The 20,500-nt window shown below is 37.4% G+C and overlaps 1 protein-coding gene across 1 annotated transcript; it reads left to right on the forward strand.

Annotated features, from left to right (window-relative positions):
* The first annotated feature begins 728 nt into the window (after window positions 1–728).
* On the forward strand, window positions 729–19,056 carry LOC143037890 (gem-associated protein 6-like). Its single transcript, XM_076206524.1, is given in 5 exon segments — window positions 729–885; window positions 9,886–10,092; window positions 16,587–16,737; window positions 17,675–17,779; window positions 18,384–19,056. Coding segments are annotated over 4 exon segments (516 nt in total). The 5' UTR covers window positions 729–885; window positions 9,886–9,952; the 3' UTR covers window positions 18,504–19,056.
* The last annotated feature ends 1,444 nt before the right edge of the window (window positions 19,057–20,500 follow it).

Consider the following 20,500-nt stretch of genomic DNA (forward strand, 5'->3'; position numbering starts at 1 on the left):
AGTGTCACCATAATCATCTTTATCATATGGTACAGCAAATTTCATCATTCATTATTGGTGAGTACAATAAGATTAAAATATTTTTGATTTATCATTACAATGTACATATTATACTACAGTGCATTATTATTTTTAATTTACCATTACTACATTATTACTGTATTAATGAGCAAAATTGTCTATAGAATGTGTTTGGGAAGCATATTTTAGCGTATATGATATCATACATAGGCGTTTTAAAACTGCATAAATAATTCGCGGATTTTCGGGATTCGCGGGAGGGGAAGGAACGTAACCCCCGCGAATAGCGGGGAATAGTGTACCTCATTTAAGCAGCACAGGCATGAAATATAAGGTGCCTTAGTGCCCCTCCTATTCTTATCTTACTTTTTATTAATATATGGTTATATTAAGTCACCCATTGACAATAAAATAAACACTAATTTTTAATATGATTATCCTATTTTAACTTGAAGATAATTTACTGGGAAGACTACATATCCACAGTTCTTTTTCAAAGAGAAAACTGACTAATTGTCAGACGACTAATTATCCAGAAGACTAAATTGGTATATGCTATTGAGGTATGGTGATAAAATGTGATTGTTTTCAATGAAACATTAATTTGTGAAAGATCATTTATTTGAATTTCTCAATATTGATAAAATTTAGAAATGATGCATAAAGTGTACATTTTATTTATCTCGAGGGATAGATATGAGATCTCAAAGCGTACGATATTTCTTTAATAACAGTGATTTTGTCACGAAAACAATAATTTTGAGGTCCCTGTACAGTATTGTGTTCACAATCGGGCAATCCTGATTCCTTCCGCTGTTGGCTAGAAACATCACGCGGGGAGGGAAGCTGCCGTATCAATTACGGGTGAGTGATGAGTGTCGTGGGCATACTTGAATATAAAATGGAAATATTTAAAATAACATGGTTGAAAGGGGAAGAGTTATTTACGAGTGAAATGCCATAGGTGTATGTGATAGGTGGGGGGGTTGCTTAGAATAGACAAAGTTTACCCCTCCTTAGGCTTAGGGGAAGTGAATAGAATTTACTAAGTTTACCCTTAGGGGAAGTTGAATATATAAAATTCCCCATTAGAGGAAGTGGGTAATTTTTTAGTTGTGCACACCTGCGCGATATAACAATAGAAAATTAATAATTAATTTTGTGAATTATAATAAATACTTATACCTATTTACTAACGAACGAAATCACGGCGGTTGAATGATACGCCATGTTTGTTTTGATAGGTGCCAAGATCGAAGGAATGAAAGGGTGATAAATTAGTCTATTCTAACCTAACCTATGTAACCTACGTCACCTAACCTATATTTAGTAATTCGGTACCTCAAAATCTAAAGATCATCCTCGTCGTCGTCGTCACGGATGTTGACGGCCTGATTATATTGTTGTTCCTCGGGCAGTAAACAGACGACGGCAGAACCCCGTGTCCTCTCATGAAGTCCAATGAAGCCCAGCGCTTACTAACATTAGCTGGAGTTGGAGAACACTCGGTCCACAACGTGAAAGTTATCGTCTGATAATACCGAAACATCAACATCAAAATCTTTATCAGACAACCAATATATATTGGTTGTCAGATATATATATATATATATATATATATATATATATATATATATATATATATATATATATATATATATATATATATATATATATAATAAGTTGAGAAAAAGTCATCGTGTAAGGTGCCATTTCTTACGTACAAATAGGAAATGGCTCAACAGTGACATTAAACTCGTGACAGAAGTTAGTGAAGAAAGTTTAGTAATCAGAAGGAATAAAACTGAGGGACTCAAATAACTGTGGTAGAAGAAGACCTGTTACAAAATTTAGGGAGGCGAGTGACAGCACAAAACAAAGGAAAACCAGACATCTCCAAGAAGAGTTTTCCATAGATTAATTGGCTTATACCATTAACATGAAATTCCGCCAGGAAGGACAGACTCATGTAGCAAAGTTATGGGCTCAAGCCACTTCATCAAAAGCAACAGTCAAACAGAAATATTGAGAAAATATGACAATATGAGTCCATGTTTTCACCAGTTAAATCTCTTAAATATTATTTTAAAATGAGACATGGGATCTTTCCTGCTATTGCCCTGCCACTAATTTTTTTTTATTTTTCTGTTGTCTTTGATTTTGTTTATGTTGGTTAGGATAGGTTAGGTTAACCTAACCTAACCTAACATAAACAAAATCAAAGACACCAGAAAAGTTAAAAAAAATTAGCGGTGGGGCAATAACAGGAAAGTTCCAAGACATGAGTAAAGACAGTTAAGTTTTTTAAGAGAGACTCATAGACCTTCATGTGAAAAGGTACCATGTGAAAAACAAGTGTTACCCTGAAGGAGTTAATGTCAAGGAATTTGAAGGAAAATTCCATTACAAAGCCTATTATCTCACACAGTCAAGAGTCTGTTAATGTCCCAATAGACTGCTATTGATATATAGAAGTCCAACTGTTCTAGTAGCAATGGTGAACAAAGTAAACTGACCTTGGAACTATTAACAAAATATGGTATAGATGGAAGTAGGGGAGTAGTCCTTGTATTCTATTAACTTTGATCAGGAACTGCACAGTGACATAAGTGAGGCACACATACTATCACATTTTGTTTGTCCTATAAGGCTGTCCCTAAAAATAACAATTATTTGGCAAAATCCAGCTCCCTCCTCTCCCTTTTATCGTCGTTGCATAAAACTGAGCTTCAGGAAAGAAACGGCAGATAACACAAAGCAAGAGTTATTTGGATTTCAAGAGGTATTAGTCAACCATGTACCTACAGTAACTGAAAATGTTGAAGTTAATCACAGATTAATATTAACTATGGTTGATGGCAGGGTTTGTGAAGTACTAACAAATGATAATCTAATATAAACAAACAGACAATAACAAATAAATAAACAAATAATATAAAACAAATGGCAGGCATTACAGCACCTTAATTAGGTGTTTATCTAAACAAGTCTTAAAGCTTCAAACTGAACTACATTGCGCTGCCTTAGCAGGAAATTTATTTCACTCATTAACTACATGGTTGGCAAAGTTGTTTCTATCCTCTTCCAAATTAAATCTATTTCCTGACAGTTTGAGACCATTATTTTGTGTCAGATTCTCACTCAATGTGAAAATTTTGTCACTTGATATTGTCAGTTCCCCTTAGAATCTTAAAGACTTGTATCAAATCACCTTTGAGTCTACGCTTTTAGGGAAACCAGATTCATATGTTTTAGTCAATTTTTGTATGATTTATTTTTTATATTTGGAATCAGTTTTGTGGCTCGCTGTTGTACTTTTTTTTCCAATCTGTCAATGTCTTTAATGAGATTTGGTGACCATACAGAAACAGCATATTCTAAATGTGGACAAACTAATGGTTTATATAGTTTGTTAACGAGAAGGACTTTTGAAGTCGAAAGATCGTGCACTCAGTCCTAGAACATTATTTGGTTTCTCAGAAGCTGAAATACACTACTTAGATGATTTGAGATTGTTACTGATAATTACACCAAGATCCTTTGTTAACAAATTTCCAAATAAAAGTTTGTAATCGTACTTACTGTTATTTTTACCTATATTCATAACCTTGCATTTACTTGTGTTAAATTTCATTAGCCACTTTTCAGACCTTTGCTGTAGTTTATCTAAATCTGCTTGAATATCTACTTAGTTTAAGTGATCATTTGCCATTCTGCACAGTTTTGCATCATCAGCAAATCTGGAAACAATAGATTTCAGTCTGTCTATATCATTTATATATATGAACCCAAGGATGGAACCCTGAGGAACTCCACTCATAAAAATTTTCCATCTAGACATTTTGCCATTTAGAACAACTTATTATGATCATCCAATTACTAGTCCAACTTAATAGGCTACTACTTATTCCATGTGAAGCTAATATAGTTAGTAGTCTTTCGTGGGGGATGGTATCAAAAGCTTTTACAAAGTCTACATATATTAAATTATATTGTTTCTTTTGTCATAATTCAAGATGATTGTTGTACAATTTTAGTAAGTCATGCAAGAATATTTCCATCAGAATCCATGTTGGCTATCATTTATCAGTTACTTTTTAAATGATGTTCTGTAGCATGTCTGATGATAGTTTCCATCATTTTTCCTACAATTGAAGTCAAGCTTATAGGCCTGTAGTTATTTGGTTTCTTTTTGTCACCTTTTTTGAATATGGGAGTAACATTAGCTAGCTTCCATTCTCTTGGGACATCTCTGGATATGATGGATTTCTTGAAAATTTCTAATGGAACAACATTCTATTTTGCTTTAAGATTCTTGGATGCCAACAGTCAGGCCATGGTGTCTTATTAACTTTGAGTTTTTTATACTTAATTTTTTTCTTTTGTTATATTTACCATCTTGACTATGTCCACAGGTTTCAGTTTGGTGTTCAGTTTGAGGTATTTCATTTATGAATACTGTACTTAGTAATATAGTTGTTTAAAATATCACACATACCTTCATTTGAATATTCTAGTCAACCATCAGCAGATATTAGTGGGCCAATGTGATTCCTAATAACCTTTTTATTTCTATTATAACTATAGAATTCTTTGGGATTCTCTTTGGATTTATCAGCAATATCAATTTCTGTATTATTACATAACTTTGATAGTCATTAGGTGTACCCGGACACTTGTATTTCTTATAGGCCTGTCTTTTAAGCAATATTTTTTTCAGTTTCTTTGTAAAGCCATTTTGGGCCAGCCTGATTTGGGAGGTGTCTGTCCTTACGGGATGTAAGTATGAATCATCTTAGTAAGCATATTTTGAAATATTTTCCACATCTGATCTACAGGTCTTTTGCTTAATTTTGCCTTCCAATCTGTAAGCTGAAGCTCCTGAGAACTGAGTTTTATTGAAATTGGGTATTTTAGATATATATATATTCTAAATATTTTTTAGCAGTTTGAATCTAAGTTGTGATCACTTGCAATAGTTTCACCAACTTCTACATTGGTTATCATACTTTTCCAGCTAGTGATCAATAGATCAAGTAAATTTCCTTGTTTTGTGGGCTCTTTTACATGCTGAACTAAGTAACTGGCACCGAGAAAATCTATCAAGCGACTACCTATATGGCCATGTTCATGGGTCATCGAATCAATCTCTGTAAAATTGAAATCACCCATTATTGATAAGTCCTGGTTGCAGAAACTAGACAGTTCTTGAAACAGTTTGTTGTCTGCTAATGAAGGCTTATATATTACACCTACATTAATTTTTTGTCCATTTGTTTGGGTTAATTCTACCCACAAACATCCCATTTCACAACATGCATTCTGTTTCACTTTCTCTAAAACACACACACACGCACACAGTTGTCGGATGGACAGCGAAGATTGGAGTTCCGAAGGAAAAGTGAAATTTTCGTGGATCTCATGTCAAGGAAGTACCTTATTGTATTTACAGGGAAGGGGAAAGCTCGTGGTGTAGTGGGAAGGTGAGGAAAAAGGAGAAGAGGAGGGATTACTGAGGGAAATAGAAGGAAATGAGGAAGGGAGGACTTGGTCCAGGAGGCCAGGCGTCTTGTAAACAAGAGAAGGACCAATGATGATTTTGGTGAAGAAGGGATTAACAAAAATGTAAAGATTACGAACATAGATAAGAGCAGCACAATGGAAGGTGAAGATAATAATTTCCTGGGATTTGGTGAGGGGGGATACCAACCTCCCCCGATTAGCAATACTAGAGGAAAAACTTGAGAAAATGACCAAACATTGGGAGAGTAGGTTCAGTAAAATAATAAAGATTGTGCAGAGATTTGAAAAACTGGAAGAACTAGAGAAGGTGAACGAAAACCTAACTAAAGAAATAGAAGAATTAAAAAGACCGTTAAAAGAAGTAAAAGATGAGAATGAGGAATAAAAGAGGAATAATAAAGAGAATAAAGAGTCCATAGCAAAAGAAGTACAGGGTTGGGAAAAAAAATCCAAGAGAACAGTAAAGTTGCATTTACTGACATAATGAAACAGCAAATGAAAGAACAAACTGAAGACTCAGTTATTAAAATGATGAGACAGGAGAATATAGTAAGAGACTTAGCAGATAAAAAGAAATGTATAATTATATTAGGAAAGGAAGAGAAGTATAATCTAAATAGAACCACAAGAATCAAAGAGGAGAAACAAAAAGTAGGCAGTTTACTAGAATTAGTTCAGGAAGATGAACCTGAAATCATGAAACAAATTGAAGAGATGTATAGACTCGGAAAATATAGTACAGATAAGACCAGACCAATTAAGATTAAATTCAGGTCACAAATGACAGGAGGAAGAATAGTTATGATGGGTGACTTTAATTGCAAAGAAGTCTGCTGGGAAGAGATAACAATAAAGGGTGGGGATGACTCATGGGGAAATGTTCTACTCACAATGATTATTGACCATTCAATGACACAATGGATACAAGAGAACACTAGGTATAGAAATGAAGAAGAACCATCGAGACTGGACCTAATAATCACATCTGGACCTAAAATAGTTGAAAAGATTGAATATAAGACACCAATAAGTAAAAGTGACCACATATTGGTTGAACTGGAACTAAATGAGGAAAAATACATAAAAGAAATGATGTATGATTTTTTTTTTTTTTTTTTTATAAAATAAGAGAATTCTTTCAAAAAGAAAACTGGGAAACAATATACAAAGAAGAAACAACAGTGGAAGAGAAATGGAATATTTTGACAAAAAATTATAAAAAAAAAAAAGGAGTGGAAAAATATGTCCCAAGACAAAAACAAGAAAAAGAATATGTAAAGTGCTGGTACAACAAAAGTTGTAGGGAGTTAAAAGACAAAAGAGATAAAGCTTGGGCCAAATGGAAGACAAAAGACCTGAAAAATGGAAAATATATACTTGTTATAGAAATGAATATGTACAAGTGTACAGTGAGAAAAAGAGAAAATATGAAAAAGATGTCATTGAATAATGTAAAGATCAACCAAAAGTATTTTAGATTTGTAAACAACAAACTGAAAAACAAACAAGATCTAGAGAAATTAAGACAAGGAGTTGAATACACAGAGGAAATAGAAATGGCGGAAATTATGAACAAGCATTTTAAATCAGTGTTTACAAGGGAGAACATACAACCTGGAGAGATTGAATGGGAAGAGAAAGTCCCCCCTATGAAAGAAATAGAACAGGTAGTGCAATGTAGTTCAGTTCGAAGCTTTAAGAATAATTTACATAAATACCTAAGATACTGTAATGATTATAATTTATCTTATATTATTTGTTTTTGTTTTGTTATCTTTTGTCTGTCTGATTTTCATTTATTATTAGTTATATGTCAATTTATTAATATTTACTATTTACCTGTTTGTTTATTATTTAACTATACCTATGCATTTATTTATGTATTTTATTTGTTATTTACATTATTATAGTTTTTATTTGTTATTTTATTATTAATATGATTTTTTTCGCATCCGACCTAGATATGGATCAAAAGGTCTCCTGTCGGTATGCTCCGCCTTTGTAATTCTTCGAAATAATGAAACACTTGAGTAATCTTGATGTCAGAAAATCACATGGACCAGATGAAATAGCAAACTGGATTTTGAAAGAATGCAGGAATGAACTGGCAGACAAAATACATAGCATAATAAACAGTTCCTTGAAAGAAGGAAAAGTTCCAAAAGATTGGAAAAAAGCAAATATAGTACCTATATATAAAGGGGGAAATAAAGAAGACCCTACCAACTATAGACCAGTCTCTTTAACAAGTACAATATAAAAAATTTGTGAAAGAATTGTCAAAAGTAGATGGGTAAAGTATTTAGAAAAAAACAATGTGTTAAATCCAAGACAATTTGGTTTCAGGCAAGGACGATCATGCGTCACCAATTTAATATGTTTCTATTCCAGGCTAATAGATACAATACAAGAAAGAGATGGATGGGCTGATTGTGCATTTCTAGACCTAAAAAAAGCTTTTGACAAAGTACCACATAAGAAGTTGCTTAAGAAATTAGAAACTGAAGGAGGAATACAGGGCAAACTGCTTAAATGGGTGGAAGACTTTTTGCAAGAAAGAAAAATGAGAGTAGTGATAAGAGACAAACACTCAAATTGGGATGAAGTAATAAGTGGTGTTCCACAAGGAACAGTTCTGGCCCTAAAAATGTTTGCTATATATATTAATGATATGGATGAAGAAATTGAAAGTTATATGAGCTTCTTTGCAGATGATGCAAAACTATTAAAAAAAAAGTGAACATGGAAGAAGATTGATTCACTACAGAGTGATCTCGATACAGTATGGGAATGGAGTAGGAAGTGGGAGATGGAGTTCAATACTAAAAAGTGTAGTACAGTATAATGGAATTTGGAAAGATCAAAAAAAGAATAACAGGATCATATGAATTGGGAGAAGGAATAAAAAAAGTTGAAAATGAGAAGGACCTGGGAGTCATTATTATGAATAATATGTCACCTGAGAAACATATAAATAAGATTTTTGGAGAAACTTATAATTTAATAAGAACAATCAAAGTGGCATTTACATACCTGGATGAAGAAATGGTGAAGAAAATACTAATCACTTTGATAAGACCAAGATTGGAATATGCAGCGACGATGTGGTCACCAAGTACAAAAAAATGTATAACAAAACTTGAAAGAATACAAAGAGCAATTACAAAATTGGCACCAACACTCTCAAAACTATCATATGAAGAGAGACTAGCAAAACTTGAGCTACAGACACTAGAGCAAAGATGAGAGAGAGGAGATTTGATAATTATTTACAGAATCATGAAAGGCATAGAAATTATTGATAGAGAGGATCTAATAAAATGGGATGATAGAAATACAAGAGGACACGGAAAGAAAATCAAGAAAGACAGCTATAGAAGAGATCTGAAAAAGAACAGCTTTCCCCACACAGTAATAGACATTTGGAACAAGTTAGATGAGAAAGTGGTGTGTGCAAAAACAATACATGAATTTAAAAATAGTTTAGAGAAAATGAGATATGAAGACGGGACACCACGAGCATAGCTCCCCTTCCCGTAAAATACAACTAGGTAAATACAGGCATAGACATTGCTTTTAACATACAACAGAACACCCCCACCTTTCTTGTGGTTTCTATCCTGATGAAAGTGTTTAAATTCCGCACTAATGAATTCAGCTTCAAACTCTCCACCATCTAACCATGCCTCGGTTGTTCCTATCATATCAAGATTTCCACTTTTGACATACCCCTGGATTTCTTGGAATTTATTTTTAATACTATGAGCATTGAAGTGCATGGTTTTAAGAAATTTGTGATTATTTCTTTTTGACTCATTTTGAGTTTCAACATCATGCCTTACATTATAATTTTGTTCTTTAGTGACACTTTGCTCTATATTGACATTTGGTCCTTCATTGACATTCAGTGCCTCATGGACATTTACCTCATCATGGATATCTGGTCCCTCAGTCATCTGATCTCTCATGTACACCTTGTCCCCCCTCTGTCACCATGTACCACACCGGCCACCTGTCATTCATTGAGATTCTGTCCAGCATCACTTCCTAAAATTATATTCTGTCCACCACTGACATATCCTACCATGATCTTTTGTCCACTATCATTACACCCCATCATGGTATTTTGTCCTTCATTGACATTACATCCTAATGTAATATTTTGTCCTCTACCAACATTATATCCTAAAATTATATTTTGTCCTACGCTGACATGTTGCTCTACATTATTGCCATGCCCTACTCAGTTTTCCCCAGTACACTCTATTTCCCCTTCCCTTTGAGTTTCATGACTTTTATTAGAATGTGTGAAAATATAGTTATGTGTCCATTTCATTTCAGAATGAATTGACCACATACTTGTGCTGTTGCAACATTTGCCTTTCATTGGTAAACACCTGCAGTTCAAATGGATACACAAAAGCACAAAATCTTTGAAATAGATCCACAAAAGCTATACAACTTATTGCACCGTAAAATTACTGTCAAAATGGGGAAAAAACTCCAACAGACAGGATGGGTGCAGACTATTGACCCAGTGTCAGAAAGGTAAGTCAGGATGATATAATGGTAAGACTCCTGTCTTAATAGGCAGGCTTGATTTTATTTTATTTTATTTTTTATTTATTTTATTTATCTTTTTATTTATTTATTTATTTATTATTTTTTTTTTTTTTAAGTTGATGATTTTTTTAAACTAAGAAATAATAAAACAAACTCGTAGGAAGCATTTAGCTATAACAGAGGTCATCTTTGCTCTATATTTATTCAGGTGTAATAATACCCCATCTGCTGGGGTATTGGTGCATGTTATTGTAAGGTTAAAAGCTATTAAGGAGCATATAGCTGATACTTTAGGGTCTATATGGGGTTCCCCTACAGACCAGAGCCACACATCATTTAGTCTGTGGTAGAGGAAATCTCTGTTCATAGAGAAATTATGATACAACCACTCCTCGTTTAACGACCTACTTGGTTAATGACAACGCGGAATTACGACGGGCTTTATGACAGACCAATATTCGTTTAGCGTAAATCTCCCGAAGTTACAACGTCGTGTACGATAAGTTGGCTGAGGCAAATTTGTATGATGTTATAAATGAACTTGTACGGTGGATATTAGCTGTGAGGTAAAGTGTTCTGAAGCTTAGGTCTACATTACCATCCTGCAAGCTGTAAAAACTACCTGGGGTACAGTATATACCGGTATTGGTAAAATTGTAGTTTCGACCATGGGCGCAATATAACAATAGAAAATCAATTATTGATTTTGTAAATTATAATGTATCAACGTAATATGCAATTTTGTGAGCGGAAATAAAAAAATAAAAAGGTGCTAAAACAGATTTCGTAAGTAACGAAGTCATGTTGGACGAATGGAACGCCATGTTATGATAGATGCCGACGTCGAAGAAATGAAACGATGATAAATTCGTCTAACCTAAACTAAACTAACCTAACTTGTGTTTAATAAATCATTACCTGCAAATTAAATGTCATCCGGCTCGTCCTCGTTGTTGTCGTCGTGAGAGACATTGGCGGGCTTTTCAACCACTCTCTCAGCTTGCGGGGTATACACAGTTCTTGCAGCTTGAAGGAATGCATGTATCTCTGCTCCATAACATTCCTTCAAGAAAATATACCTGCCGAGGTACTGTCAGAAGTACCGAGGCTGTCAATTGACAGACGACAAGATGGCGTCCCGATCGTATGCTACCGACTTCATTCATTAGCATATTTGCTTATAGCAAGGTATTTTTTTTTTTCTTTTCCGCCCACAAAATTGCATATTACGTTGATACATTTTAATTTACAAAATTAATAATTGATTTTCTATTGGTATATTGCACCTATGGTCGAAACTAAAAAAATACCCCGGTATTTGATATGGAATGTCAGCATATGCGGATTTGGTCATACACTATAATTTCAGGAACCTAACCACCGCGTTATTTGAGGGCTTTCTGTACTATCAAAACAGTAAATAAAGCTTTAATGTACTGTATAAAAGAGGGAAAATACACGAAAATAAAGATACATGTATTGCTGGACATTGTACATACAGTACATGTACGTATATGTATACGCTTTCACTTAACGACCAATTCGGTTAACGACGGTGACGCTGGTCCCAATTGTCGTCGTTAAACAAGGAGTGGTTGTACTTTATTATACTGTGGCTTTCCCTCTGTTATGCTCTGCCCCCCACTATTGTTACTGTCCTGTACCATTTCTCTGAATATTCATTTAATTTCTTTGCCCAACCTTGTGGTGGGGGGAAAGAATACTGCCAACAAGTCTTTCCACTTGAATTGTATGAGGAGACAAAAATGGGATGGGGATAGGACTAGACATCTTTCTCCCTGTAGCCCCACAGGGGACATGCCTAAAAAAAAAAGTTAAGGTATAAGAGGGTCTAGGAAGATTTTTCCAAACGGTACCCTAAGGTTTGAGTTTTTTTAATGTGCGTGGATGCGGTACAGATGGGAGTAAGAGGGAAGAAATCGGCATTATGTTTGTGAGAAGAAGGATGGATGCATTGGCATTGAGTGAAACTAAGTTGAAAGGGAGGGGGTGAGTGTAAGTTTGGGAGTGTAGTTGAGAGGTTCTTAGGAGTGAAGAGAGGACAAGGGAGAGAAGGGGTGGCTATGCTAGTAAGTGAAGAGATAGGCAAGTGTGTAGTGGAGTGGAAGGAGGTTTCTTCAAGGTTAATGTGGATGAAGGTGAAACTGGGAAGGGAGATGTGGGCTTTTGTAAGTGCACATGGGCCTAGTAGTGAGAAGAGTGTAGAGGATAGGGAGGCTTTTTGGATGGATTTAAATGAGTGCATAGAGGGATTAGGGAGAAATGTCAGTGTAGTGATATTGGGACACTTTATTGTTAGGGTAGGAAATGAACTAATAGATGGAGTGGTTGGTAATTGTAGAGTTCCAGGAAAAAATTGTGGTGGAGAGTTGATGATAGCAAATACAGTGTTTATGAAGAAAATCAAGCATAAATACACATGAGAGAGGGTGGTAGATAGAGCATTAACGGACTATTTAGTGGTAACCAGGAGTATAGTATGAAGAGTTAAGGATGTGCATGTCCTAAGGGTAGAGAGTGGAGGAATATCAGATCATTTTTTGGTGGGAGATAAGCTGAGAGTGGAGGATAGATGGAGAAAGAGGAAAAGGACAAAAGGTAGGGAAGTGCTTAAATGAGAAAGAAAAGGAGGAGTACAAGAAGAACCTGAGAGAGGAGTGGGAGGGAGTGAAGGATAGAGTAGAACTAGGAGTGGGGATGGTTCAAGGAGGGAGTCACAAGGTGTGCAAAGATGGTGTATGGAAGAAGGAGGATGGGAGGAAGTAGAAGGCTGGGTAGTGAGTGGTGGGATGAGGAAACAAAGAAGGTTGTTGAAGAGAAGAAGTAAGCTTTCACAGATTGGTTACAAAATAAGATGAGAGAATTATATGAGAGGTACAAAGAAAAGAGAAGAGAAGTAAAGCATAAGATAAAGGAGGCAAAAAGGAGAGCAGATGTGAAATGGGGTAAGATTATGACAGAAAATTTTGAAAGTAATAAAAAGATGTTTTGGAAAGAAATTAAGAGAGAAAGAGGAGGCAAATCAAGTAGAGAAAAAAAGTAAAAGGTGCAGATGGAGAGATGATATTGGAAGAGAAGGTAGTAAGAGGAAGATGGGCAGAGTATTTTAGGGAGTTGCTAAATGTGAAGGAGGATAGGGAGGAAAAGATAGTAGCAGTGGGAAGCGCAAAGAAAATGACCGTGATGAGTGAGGAAAATGGAGGAGAAATAAGGAAAGATGAGGTGAAGGCAGCTATTAAGATGATGAAAGCAGGTAAGGCACATAGGTTGGATGGATGTCATGCAGAATATTAAAAAAAAAAATGAGGTACAGTGATGGTGGACTGGCTGGTGTTTTTAAGAGAGGGTAGAGTGCCAGAGGACTGGAGAAGTGCTTGTATAGTTCCATTTTACAAAGGAAAAGGGGACAAGTGTGAGTGTAGTAGTTTCAGAGGGATTAGTTTGTTAAGTGTAGTTGGGAAGACTTATGGGAGGGTCTTGATTGAGAGGATTAGGAGAGGAACAGGAGTAATTGGTGGGGAACAGTGTGGGTTTAGGACAGGTAGGGGTTGCGTGGATCAGATTTTTATGGTAAGACATATGTGAGAAAGCTTTGGGAAAAGAGAAGGATTTTGGGGGGCTTTTATAGATTTGGAAACAGATTTTTTTTTTTTTCAGGAATGTACCCTTTTGGGGCTACAGGTAGCAGGACTCCTAATCCCGTCCCCCATCCTGTTTTTTGTCGCCTTTTATGACTCAAGTGGAAAGACTGGTGGTGGCATTCTCTTCCCCCACGATAGGGTAGGTGAAAAAAGGAAATTAATATTCAGAGAAATGGTACAGGACAGTAACATGGGGTTGGGGGACAGCATAACGGAGGGACAGTCATAGTATAAAAGTGTCATAATTTCTCTATGAACAGAGTTTTCCTCTATCACAGACCAAATGATGTGTGGCTGTGGTCCATAGGGGTGCCCCATATAGACCCTAAAGTATCAACTGCATGCTGCTTTGCCACAATAACATGCAGCCAATACCCAGTGTTAGGATTAGAAATGGAGAGGGTGAATGGTTTGAGGTAAAGGTGGGACTTCATCAGGGATGTGTTTTGTTGCCCTGGCTGTTCAATCTTTACATGCATGGGGTGGTGCGAGAGGTGAATGCAAGGGTAGTGGGTCAGGGGTTGGAGATGGTTAAAGAAAATGGAGAGAAGTGAGAGGTGAGCCAGTTGTTGTTTGCTGACAACACTGTGCTTGTAGCAGGATCAGATGAGGGATTGAGAAAGTTAGTTTGAGAAGGTGTGTGAAAGAAGGAAACTAAAGATAAATGTGGGCAAAAGTAAGGTGATGAGATGTACTGTACTAGGGGAGAGAGTGACAGCAGGCTGGAAGTGAGCATAAAGGGTGAAAGACTGGAGGAAGTGGATAGTTTTAGATACTTGGGTGCAAATGTGGCAGGAAAGGGGGGAGTGGGGGTGGAGGTAGAATGTAGATTGAGAGAAGCAAGTAAATGCCTTGGTGGATTAAAAAGTGTAATGAGAAATAGACATCTGGGAATGAATGCTAAGAGGAGGTTATATGAAGGAGTGATCGTGCCAACAACATCAATGTACGGGGCAGAAACATGGAACATAAGATAGGAGTGAATGTGTTTGAGATCAAATGTCTGAGAAGTATGATAGGGGTTACTGGGCTAGATAGCATGAGAAATGAGGTGGTGAGGAGGAGAACAGGGGTGGAAAGGAAACTGGGAGATAGGGTTGATAAAAGAGTATTGGGATGGTTTGGACACATGGAAAGAATGAGTGAAGAAAGATTAGTGAAAGAAGTGTGGAAGAAGTGAATATGAGGGGGCGCCCTAGGATGAGATGGATGGATGGAGTGAAAGGGGCATTACAAAAGAGAGGAATGTCTGTGGAGGAAGGATGGGAGAGGTCAGAAGATAGGGGTGAATGGAGAATGGTTGTGTATGGATGATGCTGTGATGCATGAGGGGGAGTGGGTGGGGGATGGGTGGTGAGGAAGTATGTATGAGAAAAAATTTGACACAGCCCAAAGGGATTTCTCCCTGTGGGGGGGATCGCCGAATTTATGGAGCGGCCTTGCTGTGGATGTGCTGTGTCTTGCAACACTGCTTCTGACCCAGGGCAGTGGGCAGGATGCAGGGACAACCCGTGTGGTTCTTGTTAGGTGTGGGATGGTTTTCTCTATGAGGCTTATCTCTAGGGATTATTCTTGAAGTACTGAGTTTGGCAGTCTTTCTTGAAGATCTTGTTTAGTTATCTGGGTGTGTATATTTGATATTGGTATTTTTTATTTCATTCTATGGGTAGAGTGGCCATCTTTAAAGCAATGTTGATTGGGATAGGTAGGTATTTCTGCTGATTTGATTCCTGCTTCAACCAGCCTTTTCATGAGCTTGTTTATGTCTGGCTACCATAATCAGTCTTTCTGGTTAGGCTTCCTTGTTGAATCCTTGTAGTACTTCTGAGCAATGTGAGAAAAGTATGTGCTTACATGAAACTTGCAAGAAAAGGTGATGTATGCTTTATAAAGAAAAGTTAAAAAATGTTGAGTCCTTTGTATTGGGCTGGTACCTGTGAGTACAAATAGGAACAGTAAGTTTTTAGCCTCCTACATACCAATGCTGGTGAAGAAACAACTCCCAATCAGTGGGTCAGTTATGATCATTATCATCAGTGCAAATCCATATTTAAATCCAGTATCGATCAGTAGCTTCTAATTGCCCTAGAAGTCCAAGCATACAAGTCAAAAGTGACAGCCTTAGACTCAGTTAAGTGCCTTCAGGAATGCTCCTCACCTTTTTGTAGTATGACAGGCTGCTCTGTTCACCTGGACAACCAGCATTGTCATAGTTACCATAATATTAAACCCCTCATTGCTCAGCTGAATAAAAGTACATACATATACCAAAGGCTTTTTCCCCCTAACAAGGGAGGTAGCCAAAAAAAAACAAAGGCATAGAAACCACTCCCACCCATTCCATGCCCTACATACTCCACTCCCCTCTACCTTCTTCCCTCTCTCTTATCTTGACACCTCCTGGATGATGGGTCATCCCTGCACCTGTCCACTGCCCTGGGTCAGGAGCAGTGTCGCAAAACACGGCACATCCACAACAAGGCCGCTTCATTAAACTGGTGACCCCCTCCCCTCTCTGTCCCCTCATGCAGAAAAGGAGAAGACAGGGAAAATCCCTTTGGGCTGCATCAATTTATTTCTCATACATTCTCACTCATCCCCCACATCTGAATAAAAGTATCTAGGATTATCTTTTGGGCAATGTAAGGTTAAAGAGTTAAATTGAAATAGTTTTTAACCAGTTACTGCTCAGTTTGGGGGCCTTAGCTAGGATAAAATTCTTAAAGATGCCAAATTCATCTTTAGGTAGTAAAAGGTTAAACCAGCAAAATGTGATTTCATATGTGAATGTACTGATTTGTGTCATTTCTATTTCAGTATAATTTTGGTCAACTTGCCTGAGGAAGAGGACAAGAATGTAAAAATAAATTTTATCCCTGGTTATAACATACGCAGCATAGAGACACATGAGGATATTGCATCCCCTCAGCTTATGTATCAATTAGACTCCCTCTTCTGCAAACAGCAGGTGGGGCCTCCATTATTATCCTCGTTATGTATTAATATTGCTAGTATTATCATTACTCTTTTGCGCACGTATGTGATGCATGGAGGGGAGTGGGGGAGGGGGGGTTAGGGAGTATGAGTGAATGATATTTTGACACAGCTTGAAGGAGTGGAGTGTGTGGGCAAGATGCAAGGATGACCCATCATCCAGGAGGAGCCAAGAAAAGAGGGAGGGAGGGAGGGGTGGTGAATGGGAGTGGAGTATGTGGGGATGAAATGGGTGAGAGTGGATTTATGCCTATTGACTTTGGCTACCTCCCTTGTAAGTGGGAAAAAGTCCTTGGTATATGTATGTGTATGTGTTATTATTATAATCATTATTGATATAATTTCTCAGAAGTCCCTTTGGTTGGAGATAAGAATGCAACCATGTTCTCATCCATGTTGTAAAAGACAAATAAATGGGATAGAGTGAGGGAACCAGGGTTCTCCCGCTCAACATCTTTCTCAATTTCATAATCTATAAACCAAGGGCCTCATTCCCCCATATAAGGGAGGTAGCCATCCACCATTGTTTCCCATTCATCTTAGCTCCTCTTGGATGAAGGGTCATCCTAGTCTCCTGCCCACTGGCCGGATCAGAAACAAGAACAGCTGCTTTATTTGTGGCAACCCTATGTCCTTGTCTCATCATGCGGGAAATAAAGAAGACAGAGGGACGTCCCTTCAAGCTGCATCAGAAAATCATCCATACATAATCTTTCTCCACTCATACCTTTCACCAACCCTTCTCCCTTCCCTGTTCAACAGACATTTCTCTCTTGCTATACTTTGCAAGGAAAGTTACCTCATTATTTAAGTTAGACATTTCATGTTAAACATTACATTGCATGCTTATCACCTTTATTTCAGTTATAACTGTATCTTTAATGCAAATTATTACATCTTGTTGGCAACAGGAGTATGTGGATGACAAGACTATTGAATCACGTCGAGAAGCACTATGTGTATGGTTGTCAGACAAATGAGTACCATATTCTGTTAAGAATGACCTTAGTATAGAGGTAAGAATGATATTGATATTTGGATGGATGTTTAGTTGAGCTTCACCCTATGTACTGTATTTATTTGTTTATATTTTTACTCAGACCTCATATTAGGAAATAGATGTAAGAGTTGGACATGTCTATTCTTGGCAAAAGTCCTTTGCTTGAAATACATAAGCTTTGATGGGATTAGTGGACCACTGTATTGTGTTACTGTACAAGAAACAAAATACAATTCATAGAGAATAAAGACATTTTACTCACAAACTACTATAAATTCCATATCTGTCCTTGTAATCCTTTTTGCAGTGATTGTCATGTCTTTAGTGTATTGCACTGAAATATCATGGCCTATATTACTCAGTTGTACAACTGGACCCTGATATTTACAGGGGTTAGGGGGCACAGAATAATTTCCATGTTCTCCAGACCCATGCCATATGCAAAGAAATAGCTACCATAAAGCACCCAGACAAATCTAAACAGCCAAAATCATGAATATATATATATATATATATATATATATATATATAAACATGAAATAACCTGCAGCAATAAGTGAGTACACATAATGTAGACAAAAGCTATGTATTTATATGAAAATTATATATTTGTCCAACAGGTCCTCCAAGCGGCTATAATCCAGGCACCATATGGAGTGGAAAATATTGAATGCACCAATGAAATTGTACTGGATAAAGTCATGAAGCTTGTACAGGCACTTCCATCTGGCCCGTCATAGTGTGTCTGTGTGTGATTCACCATGGTCTTGGATCTTGTGATTGACAGCTATTTCCCTCCGGGAAGATAGCTCAAAGCTCACATATAACCGATCTGTAGGTAATGCTACCTTACACGCACACACACCCTCAACTCCCCACCCACAAGAGTTGAAGTAATGACTCAGCACAGCGATATTTAAATTATTTCTGCCCTGGGCAGGTACTTTGTCAAAGGCTTTTTGTACGTCTAGGAAGGCATAATGTGCCCATCCATCCCTTTCTTGTATTATATATTCTTGATTTTTTTTTTTTTTTTTTTTTTTTTTTCTACAATACATTTGTGTGTGATTTATTTATGCTGTGATGCATGGAAGGGAGTGGGTGGGGGATGGGGGCCTGAGGGAGTATGTGTGGATGATATTTTGACACAACCCAAAGGGATTTCTCCCCCTTCTCTTTTTCTGCATGAGGAAACGAAGAGGGAGAGGTCGCTGCTGACAAGGGACCACAGAGACAAAATTGCCTGGCAGCAGCCAGGATACAAATAAAGTGCTGCTAAATGTAAAGCATTAAAATTTTTGTCGTGTTTTATTTCATTCATTTAACTTGGTACCAGTTGGTTATAGTCAGGTGAGGGGATATCCCCATATGTAAGGAAAGGGTTTGGAATGATCTTGAGATTAAGTGAAGTGGTTTTCCTGTGGAGGTACTGTGTCTTGCTACATTGCTTCTGACCCAGGGCAGTGGGCGAGATACAGGGATGACCCATTGTCCACGAGGAGCTAAGATGAGGGGTGGTCGGTGGGAGGAGGTACATGTGTTTGCATTGGCCACCTCCCTTGTACATACCAAGGCTTTTTTCCCTTTACAAGGGAGGTAGCCAAAAAGAAAAAGGCATAAAATCATTCCCACCCATTCCATCCCTAAATACACTCCACTCCCCTCCATCCTTCCCAGTGATTGGTGACTTGGCTTGTTGTGAGGAGGATGTCCAGCCATGCACTACGGAGAGTCATCGCATGGCATCGAAAAAAGAGTGTACAAACACAAGAGTGATCTACGCCACCACAGAACTTCTAACTCCTTGGTGGTGCACACAGATACACACAGACATCTCCCCAACTGGAATAACGTTGAGGTTCACCAAGGACTGGGAAAGAGATTAAGAAAAACCAAAGAAGCCGCAAACATCACAATGAGCCAAGTCACCAATCATCGGGAAGGACATGTTAGCCTGGCATGACCCACAGCGAGAATGACCTTAGCCGTGCTAGCTCGCAAGAGATTGGGACCCACTAGCCAATCAGCGGGTTCCATTCCCTGACGGCCGGCAAGATGAGCCAGAATGGGGGTATATATTGTCCACAAAATCTGATAGTCTGTAGTCTCTCTGAGGAAGACATCCGTCAAAATGTTAGAGAATATTCACTCCTGCATTATCCTGTGTTCCCTTGCCACCTTCCACTCATATATATATATATATATATATATGTATTTAATATATATATATATATAAAGTGGATGGGAAGAGGAAAGACTGGAGTCTTATTCAGAGTTTTACTCTTGAATAGTTTCCCTACAAACTTTTTAAAAAAAAATATTGCTACAGGGCTAAAAGTGGCGTATATGTACACATGCATATCTTTCTGAGTGCAAAGGAACTCGTATGTTATAATGGCAGAGGAAATACATAAATGGTAGTGGAAATTACTAATGAATTAATAACAATTTGGCACACAATTCAACCTTTTCCTCTTCTCGTTCTTGCGGCACTCTAAGCCGACGTTTCTTCATGGGTTAGTACGTTCGCTTCTCTTCACAGCACTTGGATTACGCTCACCTTCACAATGAACTTGTCTTTTAACTCCTTCAAAATCCCAAGGCGCCGTTTCATGATGACCTCTGCTGCCCTGTTCGTGTGTACTCTTTTCTCAGCAGTTGACACTTGAGTTCAACCATCCCACCACCGTGGCTGAGTCTGTCCAGGCTTCGATCTCTTGAAGTCCCCATTTCAGCG

The sequence above is a fragment of the Oratosquilla oratoria genome, chromosome 23, assembly GCF_046742065.1.
Source record: "Oratosquilla oratoria isolate Oo_2021 chromosome 23, ASM4674206v1, whole genome shotgun sequence".
Classification (NCBI taxonomy): Eukaryota; Metazoa; Arthropoda; class Malacostraca; order Stomatopoda; family Squillidae; genus Oratosquilla; species Oratosquilla oratoria.